General features: G+C 33.8%; 1 protein-coding gene and 1 pseudogene across 1 annotated transcript; both read right to left on the bottom strand.

The window, feature by feature from the left end:
• Positions 1–7,811: 7,811 nt before the first annotated feature.
• On the bottom strand, positions 7,812–8,748 carry LOC113200103 (olfactory receptor 2B11-like; annotated as a pseudogene).
• A 6,013-nt stretch (positions 8,749–14,761) lies between these two features.
• On the bottom strand, positions 14,762–16,679 carry LOC144256486 (olfactory receptor 2B11-like). The gene is made up of 2 exons (XM_077801531.1): positions 15,755–16,679; positions 14,762–14,799 (listed from the first exon to the last, which is right to left on the bottom strand). The coding sequence occupies exons 1-2, from the start codon at positions 16,677–16,679 to the stop codon at positions 14,762–14,764; spliced, it is 963 nt and encodes a 320-aa protein (XP_077657657.1).
• Positions 16,680–17,537: the final 858 nt, after the last annotated feature.

The raw sequence follows: 17,537 nt of genomic DNA, 5'->3' as shown, positions 1-17,537 counted from the left end.
GTCAAGATATATTGTGTGGGCTCTCTCTCCTCCAGTGAGGAGGTCCACAGAACAGGGTAGAGAAGAGTGTGGCTGCAGAGTTGCAAATCAAAACCTCTGGAGAACAAGCAGCAAGCAGGTCTGATTTTATTGTGCAGCTACCATGTATAAATACTCAGACAGTAGCTAAGCAGATTACAGGCAGCCACCAAATACAATTTCTGGCCAACTGTTTTGCAGTGTCCATTCTAGGAATGGTCCACAGAGCAAGTACAGGGACTGCAACACGTGGCCTCAAGCCCAGGGTTGTGCCTACAAGATAAGTGGTTTGCTGCTAGATGCCTAGCATGGGGGAGTGGTTTGCCCTTAACATATGCCATGTATTTAGTACTCCATGCACTTGTCCCTACAATATATGGCAAATATGTTGTGTACTCTGTAAAGAGCTGCCCTGGCTGGCATCAGTTACCAGTTATATTTATCAATGCTCCCATGTTGGTACTCTAGATATAAATGCTGCTGAACTACGTGGGTACTAAACCCATTAAGGCCTTTGTCTTCATCATCTTTGTTATTCCTGTAAACTTTAGTCCCATGCTATCTCTTACACATTCATTGGAAGTAGTGACTTGATCTTCTTCTACACAATCACCTGCTGGAGGAAAAAAATGTTCAATATTTGTATGTTTCTGTCATGAGTTTCTACTATGCTATCACAAGATTGATGATGGATAGCTAATGGAGATAGATAGAAATAAAAATGGAACAAAAATAGAAAGTAAAAGAAATAAATGTAAATGTTTACAGACACAGATATCAATTACAGATACAATTAAGGATACATATCTCTATCAGAAAAACAAAACATTTTGCCCTAATTAAGGTAAGTTGCTTATTCTCTTCTATATAAGTTATCAGACTTAGTATGATAAAGACATGTTTAGGATGTGACAGATTAAAGATGCTCTTAATGGGACAGTTAATGAGGTGCTTTTCCATTACAAGAAAGTGAAATTTTACTTAGTTGGTTTTCCCACATACCCATCTCAAGTGATTCTACATCACTCATGGATCCAAGGAGACTCCAATTGAGGAGACTAGAATGACCTACATTTGTGAAACACTTGCATTTATTGTAGACGCTAGATTTATGCATCAATTCTGGTCTAAATCCACATTTTTAAAACTTGTGTGAGTTATATAGAGGAGATAGAAGTGATATGATTATAACAATCAAATATTTTTAGATCTACATGATAATATCAGCTCCACTGGAACCCTATACTTTCCACCCCCCCTTTTTTTGCCACTCTGATGCCTACTGTACTCTTTCATTAATGGGGAAATCACAAAGCAAATTGTAAAACATTGATTATTAGAAAGACAAAATGAAAATTTAAAAAGTCAAAATGTGTGAGATGAAGCTGAATTAGTACTTAGTGAGAAATGTATACATTTGTAATGTATACATTTTAAATATTTGTGGTAAAATGAAGAACTGATTTAAGTTTTCACCATATAAGTCTAAAAGTAAAGATCAAGTTGAACTCAAAGTTAGGAGAAAAAATAGACAAAAAACACAAGAACAAAAATCTGTGAAACACAAAACAAAATAATTAAAAACAATATATGAAAAATAACTTCATTCCTTGGAAATATCTTAAAATTGAAAAACATCTCCCTGGTTTGATAAATAAAGTAGAGATAAATACAAACTGAAGTAGGGGTCAGTTTGTATCATAGCAGTGTTCTAAATGCTAAAAGTATATTATGGATATTATGAACAAATTGGAAAACAGGGGAAATTGACGAGTTCCTTGGAAGATATCAATACCTAACATAGACTTAAAAAGAAATGAAAAATCCAAATCCCTCTATGCCAATGAAAATAATTAAACATTTATTTTAAAATTTCTCATAAAGAGAATTACATATCCATATGTCAATGTTGGTAAATTATTTTTAACATTTAATAAGAAATGGTACCACACCTAAACAGACTATCTGAAATAGGGTAGGGGAACACTTTCTAAATCATTTAGTGAAACTATCATCATATAGGCAATAAAGTATTTAGAGACATCACAAGAAAAATACTTCTTACAAACACCCATAATTTGAGACTCAATCATTCTTAATAAAACATTAACAAATCACATTGAACAACAAAAGGTTCTGAAAGAAGATCAAGTTGAGTACTTTTCCATATGAAGAAGTACAGTTTAATGTCTAAAAATCAGTCATTGCAACTCATTATGTTAACAGAATAAAGGAAGAAAGTCATAAGATCCTCCCAAGAGAGGCATTAAAAGTTTTGGACAAAATTGCAAAACATTTTTTATTATTAAAACACAGCAAACCAAGAACAGAAAGGATCTTTCAAAACCAGGAGAAGCTGCAGTGCTATAGACATCCTCAGATCTGCATAGCATAATACCAGCAAGCAAGAAATGAACAGTACTCTAATAGGGATGGTGGAAACAAATATGTCTGCCTGCCTCTCTCTCATTCTCTCTCTCTCTCTCTCTCTCTCTCTCTCTCTCTCTCTCTCTCTCTCTCTCTCTCTCTCCTGCCTTATTTTGGATTAGCTTCTGCATATCAAAGAAAACATTAGAACTTTGCATTTGAGTCTAGCTTATTTCACTTAGCATGATAGCTTCCAGTACCATATATTTATCAGTAAATGCCATCTTTATTCTTCTTTATTATTGAGTAATATTCCATATACATGTGTGTGTGTGTGTGTGTGTGTGTGTGTAGACAGAGAGAGAGAGAGAGAGAATGTATTTGTGCATATGAGAGAGAGAGAGAGGGAGAGAGAGAGAGAAACATTTTCTTTATCCATTCCTCTGTTGAAAGGTACTTAAGTTGGTTCCATAGTTTGGCTATTGGCTATTGCCAATTATGCTTCTGTAAATATTGATGTGGTTGTACTCCTATAGAATGTTGAGTTTAGGTCTTTTAAATATATGCCAAAGAGTGGGACATGTGTTGTTTCCATCCCTAGTTCTTAGCAGAGTCTCTATACTATTTTGTAGAACAGTTTCATGAATTTGCAGTCCTACCAACAATGCATGACTGTATCTTTTCCTCCACATCCTTGCCAATCTTACTATTTATATTCCTGATAATTGCCATTTCTACTGGAGTGAGATGAAATCTCAATGTAGTTTTCATTTGCATTTCCCTGATTGCTAGAGATGTTGAACATTTTTCCACATATTTGTGGCCATTTGTATTTCTTCTTTTGAGAAATGTCTATTTAGTTCTTTTGCCCATTTATTAATTGGGTTACTTGTGTTATTTTAGTGTCAATTTTTTAAGTTCTTTATATATTTGGAATATTAATATCCTGAATCTCACCATCATGTATAAATCACAAGACACTAAAACAAACAAACAAACAAACAAAAAACCCACTTCTAAGTAAATAGAGTAAAGGGAAGGGAATAGTGTAGTGAGAAGGAGGAACAGAGTGAAAGGGAAGTACTGGGGATTGAATTAGAGCAAATTATATTCCGTGTTTTAATAATTATTTTAGAATAAGTTCTAATGCTATGCAGAACTAAAATGGACCAATTCAAAATTTTAAAATATAAGAGGCAATTATAAATAAAATGTACATTTCATTTGGTGATGAGAACGTATAGGATTTTAATTTCTGTAATTGTGTGAAACCTTTAATTTATGATTATATTTGGAATAATAAAAAGTAGTTTAGTTTATGAAAACACTGGAAATTAAATGAGGCCCTTGCCTAAGATAAAAGTGCTAAAAATTTTAAAGATAAAAGAAGTATGAGAGACTCATCAGGAGGTCAGAGAAATTTTATTAAACTTGGTCCTCTGTGAATGAGATGAGTCAAAGACAATGATGGTGTCTTAAGTAAAGAGAAATGAAGAAAAGATAGGACTTTTGTTAGGGAGTTTGTTATGATGAGAAGCAGTTTTGGAAGAAGAAGTTGAAAAAGATTCTAATATGAATTGGAGGTCTTATTTTAGGTATTATTTTCAATATATTTCTTTTTACTCCTAGAAATACCCTTCTTTGATTAACAAATAACATGGTCATGTGCCTTAAAAGATCCAAGGCACATGAAGTATTTATGGAAAAGAAGAATTTTATTCAAAGCCTGTGGCAATCTCTAATGGCAGAATCACAGCTCACACTGACAACCATTCACTACTTAAAAGGCACTTCTTAGATTGTTATTGGCCAGTAGTCAGACTGGAAGTTTGACCACGGCCCATTAAGTAAAAATTTGAGCTACCTACAGTGAAATGAGTTATCAGTTCCACCAAAACCAGAAAGCTGGGCATGTAACACAACATTCTATTATTAAATATAAATGTCATACCTAAGACCAGGCCTGAACAGGAAATGAGAAACCATGTAAAATATTGGGGTATGATGTTTCAACCAATTATTAGACACAGTAAATCAATGTACCATGAATACATGCTCCTATAGTATCTACTTTTAAGATTAATCACCTCTCACTAAAGTCACACATAGAGCACATGGAGAGTTCTCTATGAAAAATTAACACAAGAGGAAAAAGTTCAAATTTTGCTTAAGTTAATTCTGCTCAGAAGTGGACAGTTACTGAATCTGTGGTTTGATTTTGCCATCATTTTTAAAACTTTTATGAAATATTTAATTGCCGCAGTCTGGCTGGGCACAATTCACGAGCCACTTGTCAAGCAGAAATGAACTTTATTTTTAGAACACACACGCTGCACCACAGGAGCTCTTCAGGAATTCCCTCAGAGCCCAACTGCCACCACCGTCTTCCGGCCAGCCTCTCAGCCCCCCACTCCTCCAGCTCTTGAGGCCAATTGGCTGGGTTGCATGGGTGGAGCCAAAAGAGTCCCCCAATGAGCAGCTCTGTGGTCTGAAAGGGCTGGGAAACAGTGCAATGAGCATTACTGCAGAGGAGCCAATCAGCTGGCAGCTGGAAGTTTGCTGGGGCCGCTGTGAGCCAATCAGCTGGAAGTTTGCTGGGGCCCCATTGGCTGTGGCTCTCAACATCTAATATTACATTTATTATTAATTAATAATATTAATAATGTTAATTATTAATATTAATTAATTATTAACATATTAACTAATATAAAACCCACTAACAGCTTAGTAAATAAAGTGAACTATTATCATGCAACAAAGCTCATATTTACTTCTTCCCAATAACATTCCCTTTTCACCAAGGTAATCATTATAATGAATTTTGTTTTCTCCTTAATATCTTTACATTGTATTTATTACTAATATATATCTACATAACATAAAATTACAGTTTGAAGGTATTTAAACTTGAAGCAAATGGCATTTTATGTATTCTTCTGCAGCTTGTCTTTTCAAATCCCCTGTAAAGCAGAATGATTATACATAAAGATCACTGTGTTCATTAATAATTTCCGGAATATATGAAAACAAAATGTCTCTTTTAAGTCCCATATCTTATAGAATCTCTTACAAAATCCTTCTGTTTATCATTCTGAATGGGTTAAATGATAATACTGGTGCTACTGGAATGATTTGAGGATTGGAGGTGATAACAACATTGGGGTGCTGGCCCAATGCTGCATTGTAAGTGTTATCCACAAGGAAAGAGTTGATGGAGTAAGATATCTGCTCACTTTAGCCTTTGACAATAAATAGTTACTGGTTGTTTTTTTTCTCTTCACAAGGTGATAAACTAGAGATTAATTCACTCTGTGAACTAAGAGGAAACATCAGGCATTTTTAAATAGCTGTAATTAAATATCCCCAGCAGAGAAGGATGCACTTCTTGCCTTGCTATGCAGACCTGAGGACCCCTGTAGTGTGAAGCCAACCACCTTGAATTCTCCCATAAAGATTTTCAAAAATGAATCTTAGTGTATTTACAACAAAAGTTAAAATGTTTGGCTGTTTTCCATTTGCTCTGTAGGAAATTCTTGCTTGAGAAAATGAGAAAAATTTTAGATCATCTTTATTAAGAAGACAATATCAGGATTGAACATGCTCTATGTAGAGACTAGAGCACATTTTCAGCTTCAAATATAGCATGTGCCTTTCCTTCAACTGATTTCTCAAAAGTTAGCTACCATGATTTTTATGCTAGAATATGCTGAACATATGAACCTTAGAAATGTGAAACAGTTTAATACAAATAAAACATGTCTGCATGCTTTCCCATCACTTTCTCATTATCTTTTATCCTGAGATTTTGTATACAGTTTTTAGTAGTCTTCATTTATCACAGAGTCTGGATGCCACTCATGCTTCTAAAATGAGTAGTCTCTATAGGCCTAAAAGTTCATATACACATTAACTATCCCAGGAAGGAAGACAATTGAAGAAATCACTCAGAAAAACTGTAACTAGTCTCTGTGGCTGTGTTCAAGGCACAGATATTACAGGGTTTTGCTCCAGACCAAAAATTCACTGAATTTCTCAATACATAATAAGTTAGACAAAGAATATTTTACCCAATAAATGTTGTTAAAGCTATCATATAACATTGTTAAATTGTGTGTGTGTGTGTGTGCGTGTGTGTAAAATAATATTTTCCGGCAATTAGTCAGAAACCTGTGAGTTTTTAAAGTTCCTTAGAAGTTTAAAAAAATATGTCAAAGTTAATTAGTTTTAAGAACTGCATAAACACTACATGCTGTTATTTTTCAGAGTGTGTTTGGGATGCAATCTATTCCTGTATGGAATAATATGAGATTTCTTTTCCAATTTTTTTTTTTTTTACCATGATCTTACTCATATCAAAACACATGGAAGAAAGTCCCAAATAAATCTCTTAATTATCTCATGAGGGTTTAGTTCTTCACTGCAGATCTTGTTGAATTCTTAATATTTGAATTCAATACCACATAATTGTACAAATCATTGATTATTATCATAGTGTGTTATTGGTTTTATGATAAAATTTTTAATTTCTGGTGTGAGCCCTACTGTTTTAGTATTTTCAACTTTTAGTTACATAGGCTTTGAGCATCCTTAAGCCACAAAATATACATTGATAAGAAAGACACTCATATTGTTTTTTGAAGTAACAAATTTGATTTCCAATGCAGAATACAGTTTACTGTTTTCTCATACTGACTATTTCACACCATTAGAAGACAGTTTGTGCTCTTCCAATTTATGCATAGACATATTTCTAGGTTATACTTTATTACTTATATCAATTCATTTGTTCTTTTCCTGATTCAAAAGACTCTAACTTATGATATTTCTAAAGAATGGCGAGAGATTTATCCACATTTTTTTCTTTATTTTACTCATTTCACTATTTAATGATAAATTATTTAACCATACAAAATCATGCAAACATACATCCCATACAAAAATAGCAATGCATTCTTTAAGACACAAAAGCATCTACATGAATGGAAGTTGACATATTTTTTTTAAATCATGAATATTTGACAGTATAGAGTGCTTTATACCAAATGCAGTGCAGCCAAGCTGTACACATCAACCTGGGGCAACTTGTAGAGATGACATAATATTTCTCAAGTGACGCTGATAGGAAGCCCAATGATGAATGATTGCCAAGCTTTTCATGGTAATTTGCTTGAACTAATGTAATTATAATTTCTATTATCAATATTTTTACTATTTAAGAAAGTTACTAACTCGGTATATACCGACCCAAACAGAATTCTTTTCAGAAAGAGTTCCCATAATGATCAACCAAGAATAATCTTGTCTACTTGATTACATGGAACATAAGAAATAAGAGGGTTGTAAGAATAAATATCATGAGATTTCATAACTTTAATGAGTTATAAGAGAAAATTTTATAATCCTAATTGCTAAATAAATTAAAATTTTTATTTGGAACTCAAAATGCTCCTCACCAAGTTGCCTAATGCCCCCTTTACATCCTTATTCCTCAGGGTGTAGATGAAGGGGTTGGCTGTAGGAGTCACCACTCCATAGAAGAGGGCCATGAACTTGGGCTGGTCCCTTGTGATAGAAGAGGGGGGCTGGAGGTACATACTAATGCCTGGGCCATAAAATAAGAAAACTACAATGAGATGAGAAGAACATGTCCCAAAGGCTTTTTTCCTTCCTTCAGAAGACTTCATCTTCAGTACAGCACGCCCAATACTAGCATATGAGGCAAGAATTAGACACAGAGGAACAGCTAATAAAAAAATACATACTACAGAAAGTGTGAGCTCATTAACTTCCTTTTCACCACAAGCAGTCTTTATCAGAACTGGAATCTCACATATCAAGTGATCGAGTTTATTGACACCACACAGTGGCAATTGTAGTGTTACAGTGGCCTCTGAGACAGCATAAGTGATTCCACCCAGCCATACAATGGACACTAACAAAATACAGATGCACTGATTCATGATGTGTGTAGTGCACAGGTCTGCAGATGGCCACCTAGCAGTCAAAGGACATGATAGCTAAGAGAAGACATTCTGTGCCCCCCATTATGTGGAAGAAATAGAGCTGAACTGCACACCCCATATAGCTGATGGTCTTTTTAGAGCTTCCCAGGTTAAACAGCATCTGAGGCACAATGCTTGTGGTATAACACATGTCCAAAAAGGACAGACTGTTGAGGAAAGAATACATGGGACTGTGGAGATGGGGGTCTAACTTGGACACCAGAATGATGGCAATGTTTCCCATCATGGCCATGGGGTATGTTATCAGAAGAACATTGAATATAGGAAGCTCTAGCCAAGGACGGTCAGTAATGTCTAGTAGAATGAACTCTTCAGGGTGGCTTTAATTAATTAGTGCCATTCTCTTCAGTATGTTTCACCTAGAGTGGGGAAGGTGGCAAGGAAGTTAGCATGATGAAGAATGACCAGACATCATGATCAATTGGTTGTGTACTCATAAAAGACAGAATGCAGTAACTTGAAATAAAGAACTTGACACCAGGTTATCTAATTTCCATTTATGACACCAAAAATTATTTGCAGTTATTGTTGAACAATTTCTTCTCCTGTATAATAAAACTGACAATAGTTATCTCATTGTTTTTTGGTGAGCAACTGTATTTTGGAAACTCGGAAATAATGTTTTTCAAACTTATATTGCCTTAAAAATCAGCTAAATAGATTCTTAATGAGAAGTTCATTGCTTCCTATCTTCAGATGTTTGACAAAGTAAATGATGCTGGGGCTGAGGTTGTGGCTCAGTGGTAGGGTGCTTGCCTAGCATGTGAGAGGTGCAGGGTTCAATTCTCAGCACCACATATAAAGAAAGAAAGATTGATCAACAAGTAAAATATATATATATATATATATATATATATATATATATATATATATATATATAATTTTTGTAATGCAAATGATGCTTGATACTAAGTGATTGGACTGTTAATCTCAAGGATCACTGCTGCAAGGCATTACAGAAGTGAAAATAATCATAAAAATTCAGTAGCAATAGTAGAAAAATGAGGAAGAGAATCCTTGAGGTACAAGTATCATCAAGATACAATAGTACAACCAGGCATGTTGGCATGCTCCTATAATCCCAGCAGCTCAGATACTGAGGCAGGAGGATTGCAAATTCAAAGCCAGCCTCAGCAAAAGCAAAGACACTATCTCTAAATAAAATACAAAGTAGGGCTGGGGATGTGAGTCAGTGGTTGAGTGCCCCTAAATTCAATCCCTGGTATTTCCCTTTTACCCATCCTCCCCCCCAAAATTGATACCGTAGTCCAGGGCTAGGGATGTAGCTCAGTGGTAGAGTAGTTGACTAGCATGTGCTTGGCCCTTGGTATGATCCACAGCAACAAGAACAGAAAGTATGGTCTTACCCCAGTTCCATCTAGTTAGTTGATTAATCATGTCCTCTCTGTGAGTTGTGTGAAGACTTTGGATTTAAACAAATCTATCTTAGGTATTTGAAATTGAGGTAAAACTATAAACACTTTTAACATCAATGTTCTCTTTTTAGTATAGTTAACTTACTTCATAAACTTGAAAAGCTAAACTATGATGACAAAGGTTTATGTACGCTTTGGAATTTGTTTTCATAATTATGTGTTGTTTTTCTTTTTTTGCATAACTATTTAGTTCAGGTTTTAGCCATTTAATCTTTCATGCTGAATTTTACTTAATTTATGTTTTGTAGGAAGTTTTCTTTATCAAGTAAGTCTGTTTTCCTTTTTTAACATAAGAATTTGAACAGTATTCAGTGACCCATTTGCCATATATAACTACATTTTACATATACAAACACAGTTTTAAACTCTGGGTAAATTCTGTCAGGAGATTTTTTCAACTTAGGCCAAGAAACATTAAAATTTTAAGGAAATATTTCATTATTTTTCAGCTAAAAGGCACATTGAAAGAACAAAATCTGTAACTTGAATGAAATACTATTTTGAGAAAGAAATATTAATCATTTTTTTAGTGATGAAGGATTTATATTTATGAAAACTATAATATTTTGAAGGATAAGGAATATCCAGATGTGAGATTAAGATAGCATCCCATTGACAAACTTCTGAGTTACTATTCTAGCCAATTAATAGTTTCATGGTACCTAATTATATTCTTAGAATTACAGTTTTCACATTTTCCATTTCATTGAATTTCAAGGCCATCTGTAAGGGTGCCTCACAAAGTCATTCAAAGCTAAGATATTTACATTGCTCTTTGACTATATGTGATCTATATGTATGTAATAACAATAACAATAATAATTTTAAATGTTATGTAATAATTAAAATTTCAACAAATTTTTAATGAGCCCTGTGTGGAAAACAGACCAATAAGCTTTTTCCATGCATTAAATCCTTTAATAACTCCCCAAACACTATTGACCTAGGGCATTTTATATCCATATTCTGTGATATTGTTAATTATTTATTTTCATAGTCTACTTATAACTAGAGATAATCTAAAGATCAAAAAGTTATCAATGTCTAAATGAGGTAGTAAAATATTGGACCAAAATTCCAAAGAAAGCAAAGCATCGTTACTAAGGATGTCATCTGAATGAGTAACCCCATGCATGTTTTGACCTGGAATTTATTCAAGATGTAAATGAGCACAGCAAATTTAGGACCATATCTTGCTGTAAATTCTTTTTCATGGGAAATTCTGTGTGGTAGGTGATATATAAAGTAAAAGCACGGTATTAATTGATTTGATTGCAAAATAAATATTCTAAAAATTCTACTCTACCCACAATGAATAATTGCACAAGATGCCTACTACCTACTTATTTAAAATTATTATATTCACATTTCACAATTTTCTACCATGAATCACACCATCAATTTTTTTCAAAAGAGTAATTTTAGATTTGATCCTCTGTGACTTATTTCACAATTAATTTTATCAAATTCTAATAACAATATTCACTCTAGTATGGTTTTTGCAACTTTGTTAAATTTGTATTATCGGACATTTTTTTTCATATTATTCACTTTATTAAGTATGATTTTCTTTGTAAGCAGTGATTACCCAAGAGCCCTTTTATTTCTCTGGGCATTTCCCTAGAGATCATTGTGATTGACTCTTACAGTATATTGAAGCTTTATAATTCTATGTGTACATTTCTCTTGTTTTTCATGTTATTCTCATGATATTTCATTACTTTTAACTATTAGATGTCTTGACTCTTGGATCTTCTACTTCCAGCGATTTTTCTATCCTTATTTCACTAACCAGGTTTCTGTATCTCCATGAATGTTTAAAATCACTTTAACCTAGGTAAAGAAGACATCTGTAGAAAATAATCAACCATGCATTGTGGGAGGGTATTTATATGCTATTCCTGGGCCCTCCTGGGCATTGTTAGCCACAGGCTAGCCATGTATCCTCCTCTCAGGTGAGTTAGGGGAGAAAGTTCCTTGGGACAGCACTCCTTATGGAAATGCTTCTCATGAACAATTAATTTCCTACTGAACTAAGTTTGGTAGCAACTTTCTTCTCTTGCTAGATATTTTGAAATAAACTAATTTGTCGGGAACTAGAAGGAAATTCTACTTCAAAGATTAGCCTGACAGCCCCCTGGGAGACATCCTGCCCTGAAGGCATCCTGCAGCTACCTATCTCCCTGGAACATCCTGCGGTTATCAGGATCATCAGACATCTTGCAGCTGGCAGTTTTACCACCCACATCCAGCAATTGCGGAGACATTCCCCATCCCTAGCATATGAATACCCACCCACATCCAGCAATTGCAGAGACCTTCCCCATCCCCAGCATATAAATACCCCTGTGTGAACAATAAAAGTTTGCAGCTTGATCAGAACTTTTGTCTTGCTGTCACCTTTTGTGTCTCTTGTCCCTTCATTCCTCCCCATCTAGGTTCGCTGCCCACGTTGATGTGTCCTGCCTGACAGGACAGGACACTAATTCAGTTTTCAACATACACCAGCTTAAGATAGTATACAATTGGAAATGAGCTTGTTTATGGGGCTGGAGATGTGGCTCAGCGGTAGCGCGCTCGCCTGGCATGCGTGCGGCCCAGGTTCGATCCTCAGCACCACATACCAACAAAGATGTTGTGTCCGCCGAGAACTAAAAAATAAATATTAAAAATTCTCTCTCTCTCTCTCCTCTCTCACTCTCTCTTTAAAAAAAAAAAAAAGGAAATGAGCTTGTTTAAATTAATAATCCTGAGTAATTTAAATTATAATTTCTTGAATATGTGACTAAGAATATATCATAAGATTCAATTATTTAGTCATAAGAATTAAGGAACATAAAAATAAGTTGGATAGAGAAGAAATAAAATATATTTTTCTTTAAAAAGGAATAGAGTAATAATAAAATAATTCTATGTATTTAATATTTTATAAGAAAAATGAAATTATATTCACTCTCTACACATACCCATGCTCACACATGCACATACACACTACATTATATTAGATATGTAGATAGTAAGATTTTAAATACCATACTTTATCTCAAATACAATATTCCCAAACTAAATAAATTCAAATACATTGAATAACGATTATGAATGAAAAGGTTTCCAATCTGACAAGTTATTCCAATGATCTATAATCTTTCTCTTTTCTCTAAAGATAACTAGTATCATGAATAGGTACCTTTCCTCATTATACAGGCACATAATTGTAAGTCTACTCCCCTTCTCTGCTCTGTTAGATTGGCAAATTTGCCTATCCCTGAAAAACATTTTAATATTCATTTCAGCAATGTCTTTTATTAGGTTTATGAAGAAGCAACTTACACAAAATTGAATGTTAATATTTTTATAATTCTCATCTAAAAGTATGCAAGTCTGTATTATTAATTATAACATGCATCAAATAATTATTCTTTAGAAGAAATTATACTCAGTAATAAAGGCACAATATTCTCTTTAATATTTAAAGTACAATAACTAAGTTGTCACATAACTGCTATAGTATTTATACTGTTAAAATGAAATAATTAGTCTAATGAATACTGATCTTGAAACTGCAAATGTAACATTTGACTACAAAAATTATATCTTAAAGTAATAAATGCTATTGATATTTAAGATAGCTGGAAAGGTATACTGACACTATTATAAACAGCTTTCTCTCAATATCCTATGATATTTTCATAGTAGTCTCTTCATACTTACAACACAAAAGTGAGATTTTTTTCCCACTTCCTTCAGTTCATCCATTTTCTCTCTTCAAATTTCAGGACTCAGTCTCCTCTAGTAAACTATTTTCCAAACTGTGCTGTTATTTCCTCTGATAAAGAAGCAATAAACTCCGGGGAAAAGTGTTTGGTATGTGTTTTATTAAACATATTTTAATAGTTTACTCCAAAATTCTAAAACCAACATTATATTAACTATTCTTCTACAATTCCAAGAATAATATATGGATTTTCCCAAAATTTACTTAAATATGCTTTACTTTTTGTTTAGGTAGGACTCATAATATATACCAGAGCATTTTCTGGAGATAGTGTGAAAACACTTCCTTAAAGATATCACTTCTTTTGGGGCTGGGGTTTTGGCTCAGTGATAGCGCATTTTCCTAGCATGTGTGAGGCACTGGGTTTGATTCTCAGCACCATGTATAAATAAATGAATAAAATAAAGTCCATCAACATCTAAAAAGTATTAAAAAAGATCTCCCTTCTTTTGTTAAACTCATTATTAGGTACATAACACAGTTTTGCAAGAGCCTATGATACAGGTTTTGACACCAGGTAATGAGGACAGTAGGAAATACCTATCATTCAACCATTTATTTTTTAAAAAAATATTAGGAGTGTAATACTAATCACACAGGTTATCAGATGATAAAAAAATAACTCCTGGTTATTTTTGGAGAAAAAAGTCATCATCTATAAGAATGTGGAATTTCAAGCATCATCCATATTAAAAAGTAGGAGTACTTGGTAAAACCAGAAGACTGAGTTGTCATCAGAAGTGGCTGTACCAGGGAATAAACTTGTTTCCAAAGGAGCAATGTTTCCTTGTCTCTAAGAGGAGAAAAACTGTAATATCCATTATTTTAAGGCTACAAAGGGAAGCTTATTATACTATATAAAGCAGAAATTGAAGAATGAAAATATTCTAATTAATTATTAATTAGAATCAATATATCTCTGTCAAAGTATTGTATTCTGTGAATCAATAAATTTTGTTATTGCCACTTGGAAGTTGATACTGAATACAAACCAAGGATATGAAGAATTCACACAAATGTACTTAGTTTTAAGAAAAGAAATTAAATGTATGCCTTAAATACAAGTCAAAAAAACTGAGGATGTTGGCTTGGAGAGTATAAAAGTGTGAGATTATTATTTATAATGATAAAAGTTGATAAAATCAAGGCATGACCCCCTTGCATATCATCAATAACCTTTCTCCTTCACCTCTATGTCATATTTGATAGTCTGATACCCAATTATATATATATATATATATATATATATATATATATATATATATTATAAACTGCAAGTTTCTCTATTTTTTCTTTGCTAACCACATAATATTCTGATTCTTAAATGACTAAACTATTTAAACCTTTTGTTTATGTATTAAATATACCTAATATTCTTGTCATTCTGGATACATTTAGCTCCCCCCCAAAATATAAGTGATTATTAATATTATGGAAATATTACACAGAAGTTTCCCCAGGATTTTATTCATCACATTTTCCCTCTGGAAACATAAAAATAGCGATTTCATTCAAATATCTCTGAAGAAGACATTTCATTGAGAGGAAAGAGGTATATACAATTTTTTAATCCCCTTTTTCTTAGATTAGCAGATGCACGGTCAAGAGTTTCAATTACAAAATATGAGATATTAACCCATTTGATCTTGCTGTTATTTCATAAAGAGTTGATTTGTATTTGATACATTGATCCTCAAATATTATCTACAATAGCAAGGAGGAAAAATGCAGTATAAATTACTTATTTTTCCCAAAATAGCACAAAAAAGATAAGATTTTTATTTTCATTTTGGTCTAAAAGAATGAGTCCTTCAATAAGCTTTTATTTATTGCCTACTTCTTAGGTTCTACAATAGAATCTTTAGAAGGTTAGAAAGCAACTTCATAACAGTCTTCACTCCCATTCAAATTGTAGACAAACTGAGGATTAGAACTCACACTTCAAATGATAGCCAACCGACTATAGCCATATGGTACAAGGACACATGCAGATAAGACAGGTACTAAAGGATGTTTACAATTTTGGAGGATGTTAAGTCAATAGGCAATTTAAAACTGGAGATATTCTGAGCCAAGTGTGGAGAGTGTGGATTATAAAAATTGTTATGTTTGTTCAGTTCTTAGATGACAGGAGCCAAGAAGCCTCCTCATTGCTCCTTTCATGTCCTTGTTCCTCAAAGTATAAATAAAAGGGTTAAGCATAGGAGTCACTAAACTGTAGAACAAGGACATGAGTTTGTTCTTGTCCTGTGAGTTAGCAGCAGAGGGTTGTACATACATGATAATTACTGGTCCATAGAAAAGAGATACAACAATAACATGAGAACCACAAGTATTGAAAGCTTTCTTCTTTCCCTCCAAAGATCGAATCCTAAGCACAGTAGCTACAATAAACCCATAGGAGATAAGGATAAGTGACAAAGGAACCAGGGAATAGAAAGTCCCCACAATGGAGAGCATAGCTATATTGAATGTAGTGTCAGCACATGACATCTTGATCACCACTGGAACCTCACAAAGAAAATTATCTACCTTGTTGTTACCACAAAGTGGCAGCTGGACAGTGAGAGTTGACTGAAGCAAGGAGTTAGCCAATCCACTTATCCAGGCCACAGCCACAAGGAGGATGCAGTGTCGCTGATGCATGATAGCTGGGTACCTCAGAGGCTTGCAGATGGCAATGTAGCGATCCAAGGACATCACAGCTAACAGGATGCACTCAGTGGCTCCCAGGAAGTGAAACATATAAAACTGGGTCACACATCCCCCATAGCTGATAGACTTATCTGGGCCCCAAAGGTTAAGCAGCAGCTGAGGTATGGTAGTTGTGGTAAAGCACAGGTCCAAGAAGGAGAGGTTGGAAAGGAAGAAGTACATAGGGCTGTCAAGATGTGGATCTACTCTGGATACCACAATAATTGAGATGTTGCCCACCAGTGTGCAGATATAAGCAACAAGCACCATAACGAACAGGGGCATTTCCAACCATGGGTGGTTGGAGAAACCCAAGAGAATAAAGACCTCTGGAGCACTTGCATTGTCCAGATTTATGTTTGCCATTGCTTTTTTTGGTAGATTCAAGTTAAAGAAAATACTCCACTGAAGTGAGTTGATGTTTGCAAGCATAAAAATTAATAAAGTATTACTTTTCTGGTCTTCTAAAAGAAAAACAAACAAATACCTTTATTTAAACCAAGAAATGCAGAATAGCAAAATTTTTATAAAATAATGAGATAAAGGAAAACTTACAATTCAACTTATGTTAGAGAGAGAGAGAGAGAGAGAGAGAGAGAGAGAGAGGATAAAAAATGGATGAATGAATGAAACTAATCTACCCAAGAACCAGTCATGATAACTTACCACTGGTGTTCATTTCTTTCATCCATGATCTTCTGGCCGTTGCAGTGTTCTGGTTAGATTTATGAGTTGATTTAGGAGTTCCAGATGTCTGGTTTGCATAGAAACAGCACATATTGTTTTCCATAAGTCTGTTCTCCAAACTCTAGATTGACTTTTTTATAAAAGGAACCATGCAATTAAAAGGAAATGAACCCTTGAAACATACTCAGAACTTGCAAAGCAAGACAAACAATAATTGATTGCAAAGATAAATTATTAGAGACACCAAGCACTTATCAACATAGTCTGATTATACAAGTGATTTTCACAATGTGAGTTGTAATCTATCCCACATATGTTATTCTATCAAGTTATTTTTTTTCCATTACAAGTGGGAATATCTAAGTTTGTGTAATATGAGTTATAATGCAAAATGTACTTCTTACTATAGGCAATGGGAAAAGGTTTGAAAAACATTGATTTAGTAGAAAAGAAAAGAGCATACAAAATTTTAAAACCTGAATCTAATCCACTGCTAACAGTTAACACACATATCTTTTAGGTATTGTTTCTCAGAAC

The sequence above is a fragment of the Urocitellus parryii genome, chromosome 8 (assembly GCF_045843805.1).
Source record: "Urocitellus parryii isolate mUroPar1 chromosome 8, mUroPar1.hap1, whole genome shotgun sequence".
NCBI classification, from domain to species: domain Eukaryota; kingdom Metazoa; phylum Chordata; class Mammalia; order Rodentia; family Sciuridae; genus Urocitellus; species Urocitellus parryii.
The sequence above is the reverse complement of the archived record's forward strand: the minus strand, read 5'-3'. Positions and strand labels throughout refer to the sequence as shown.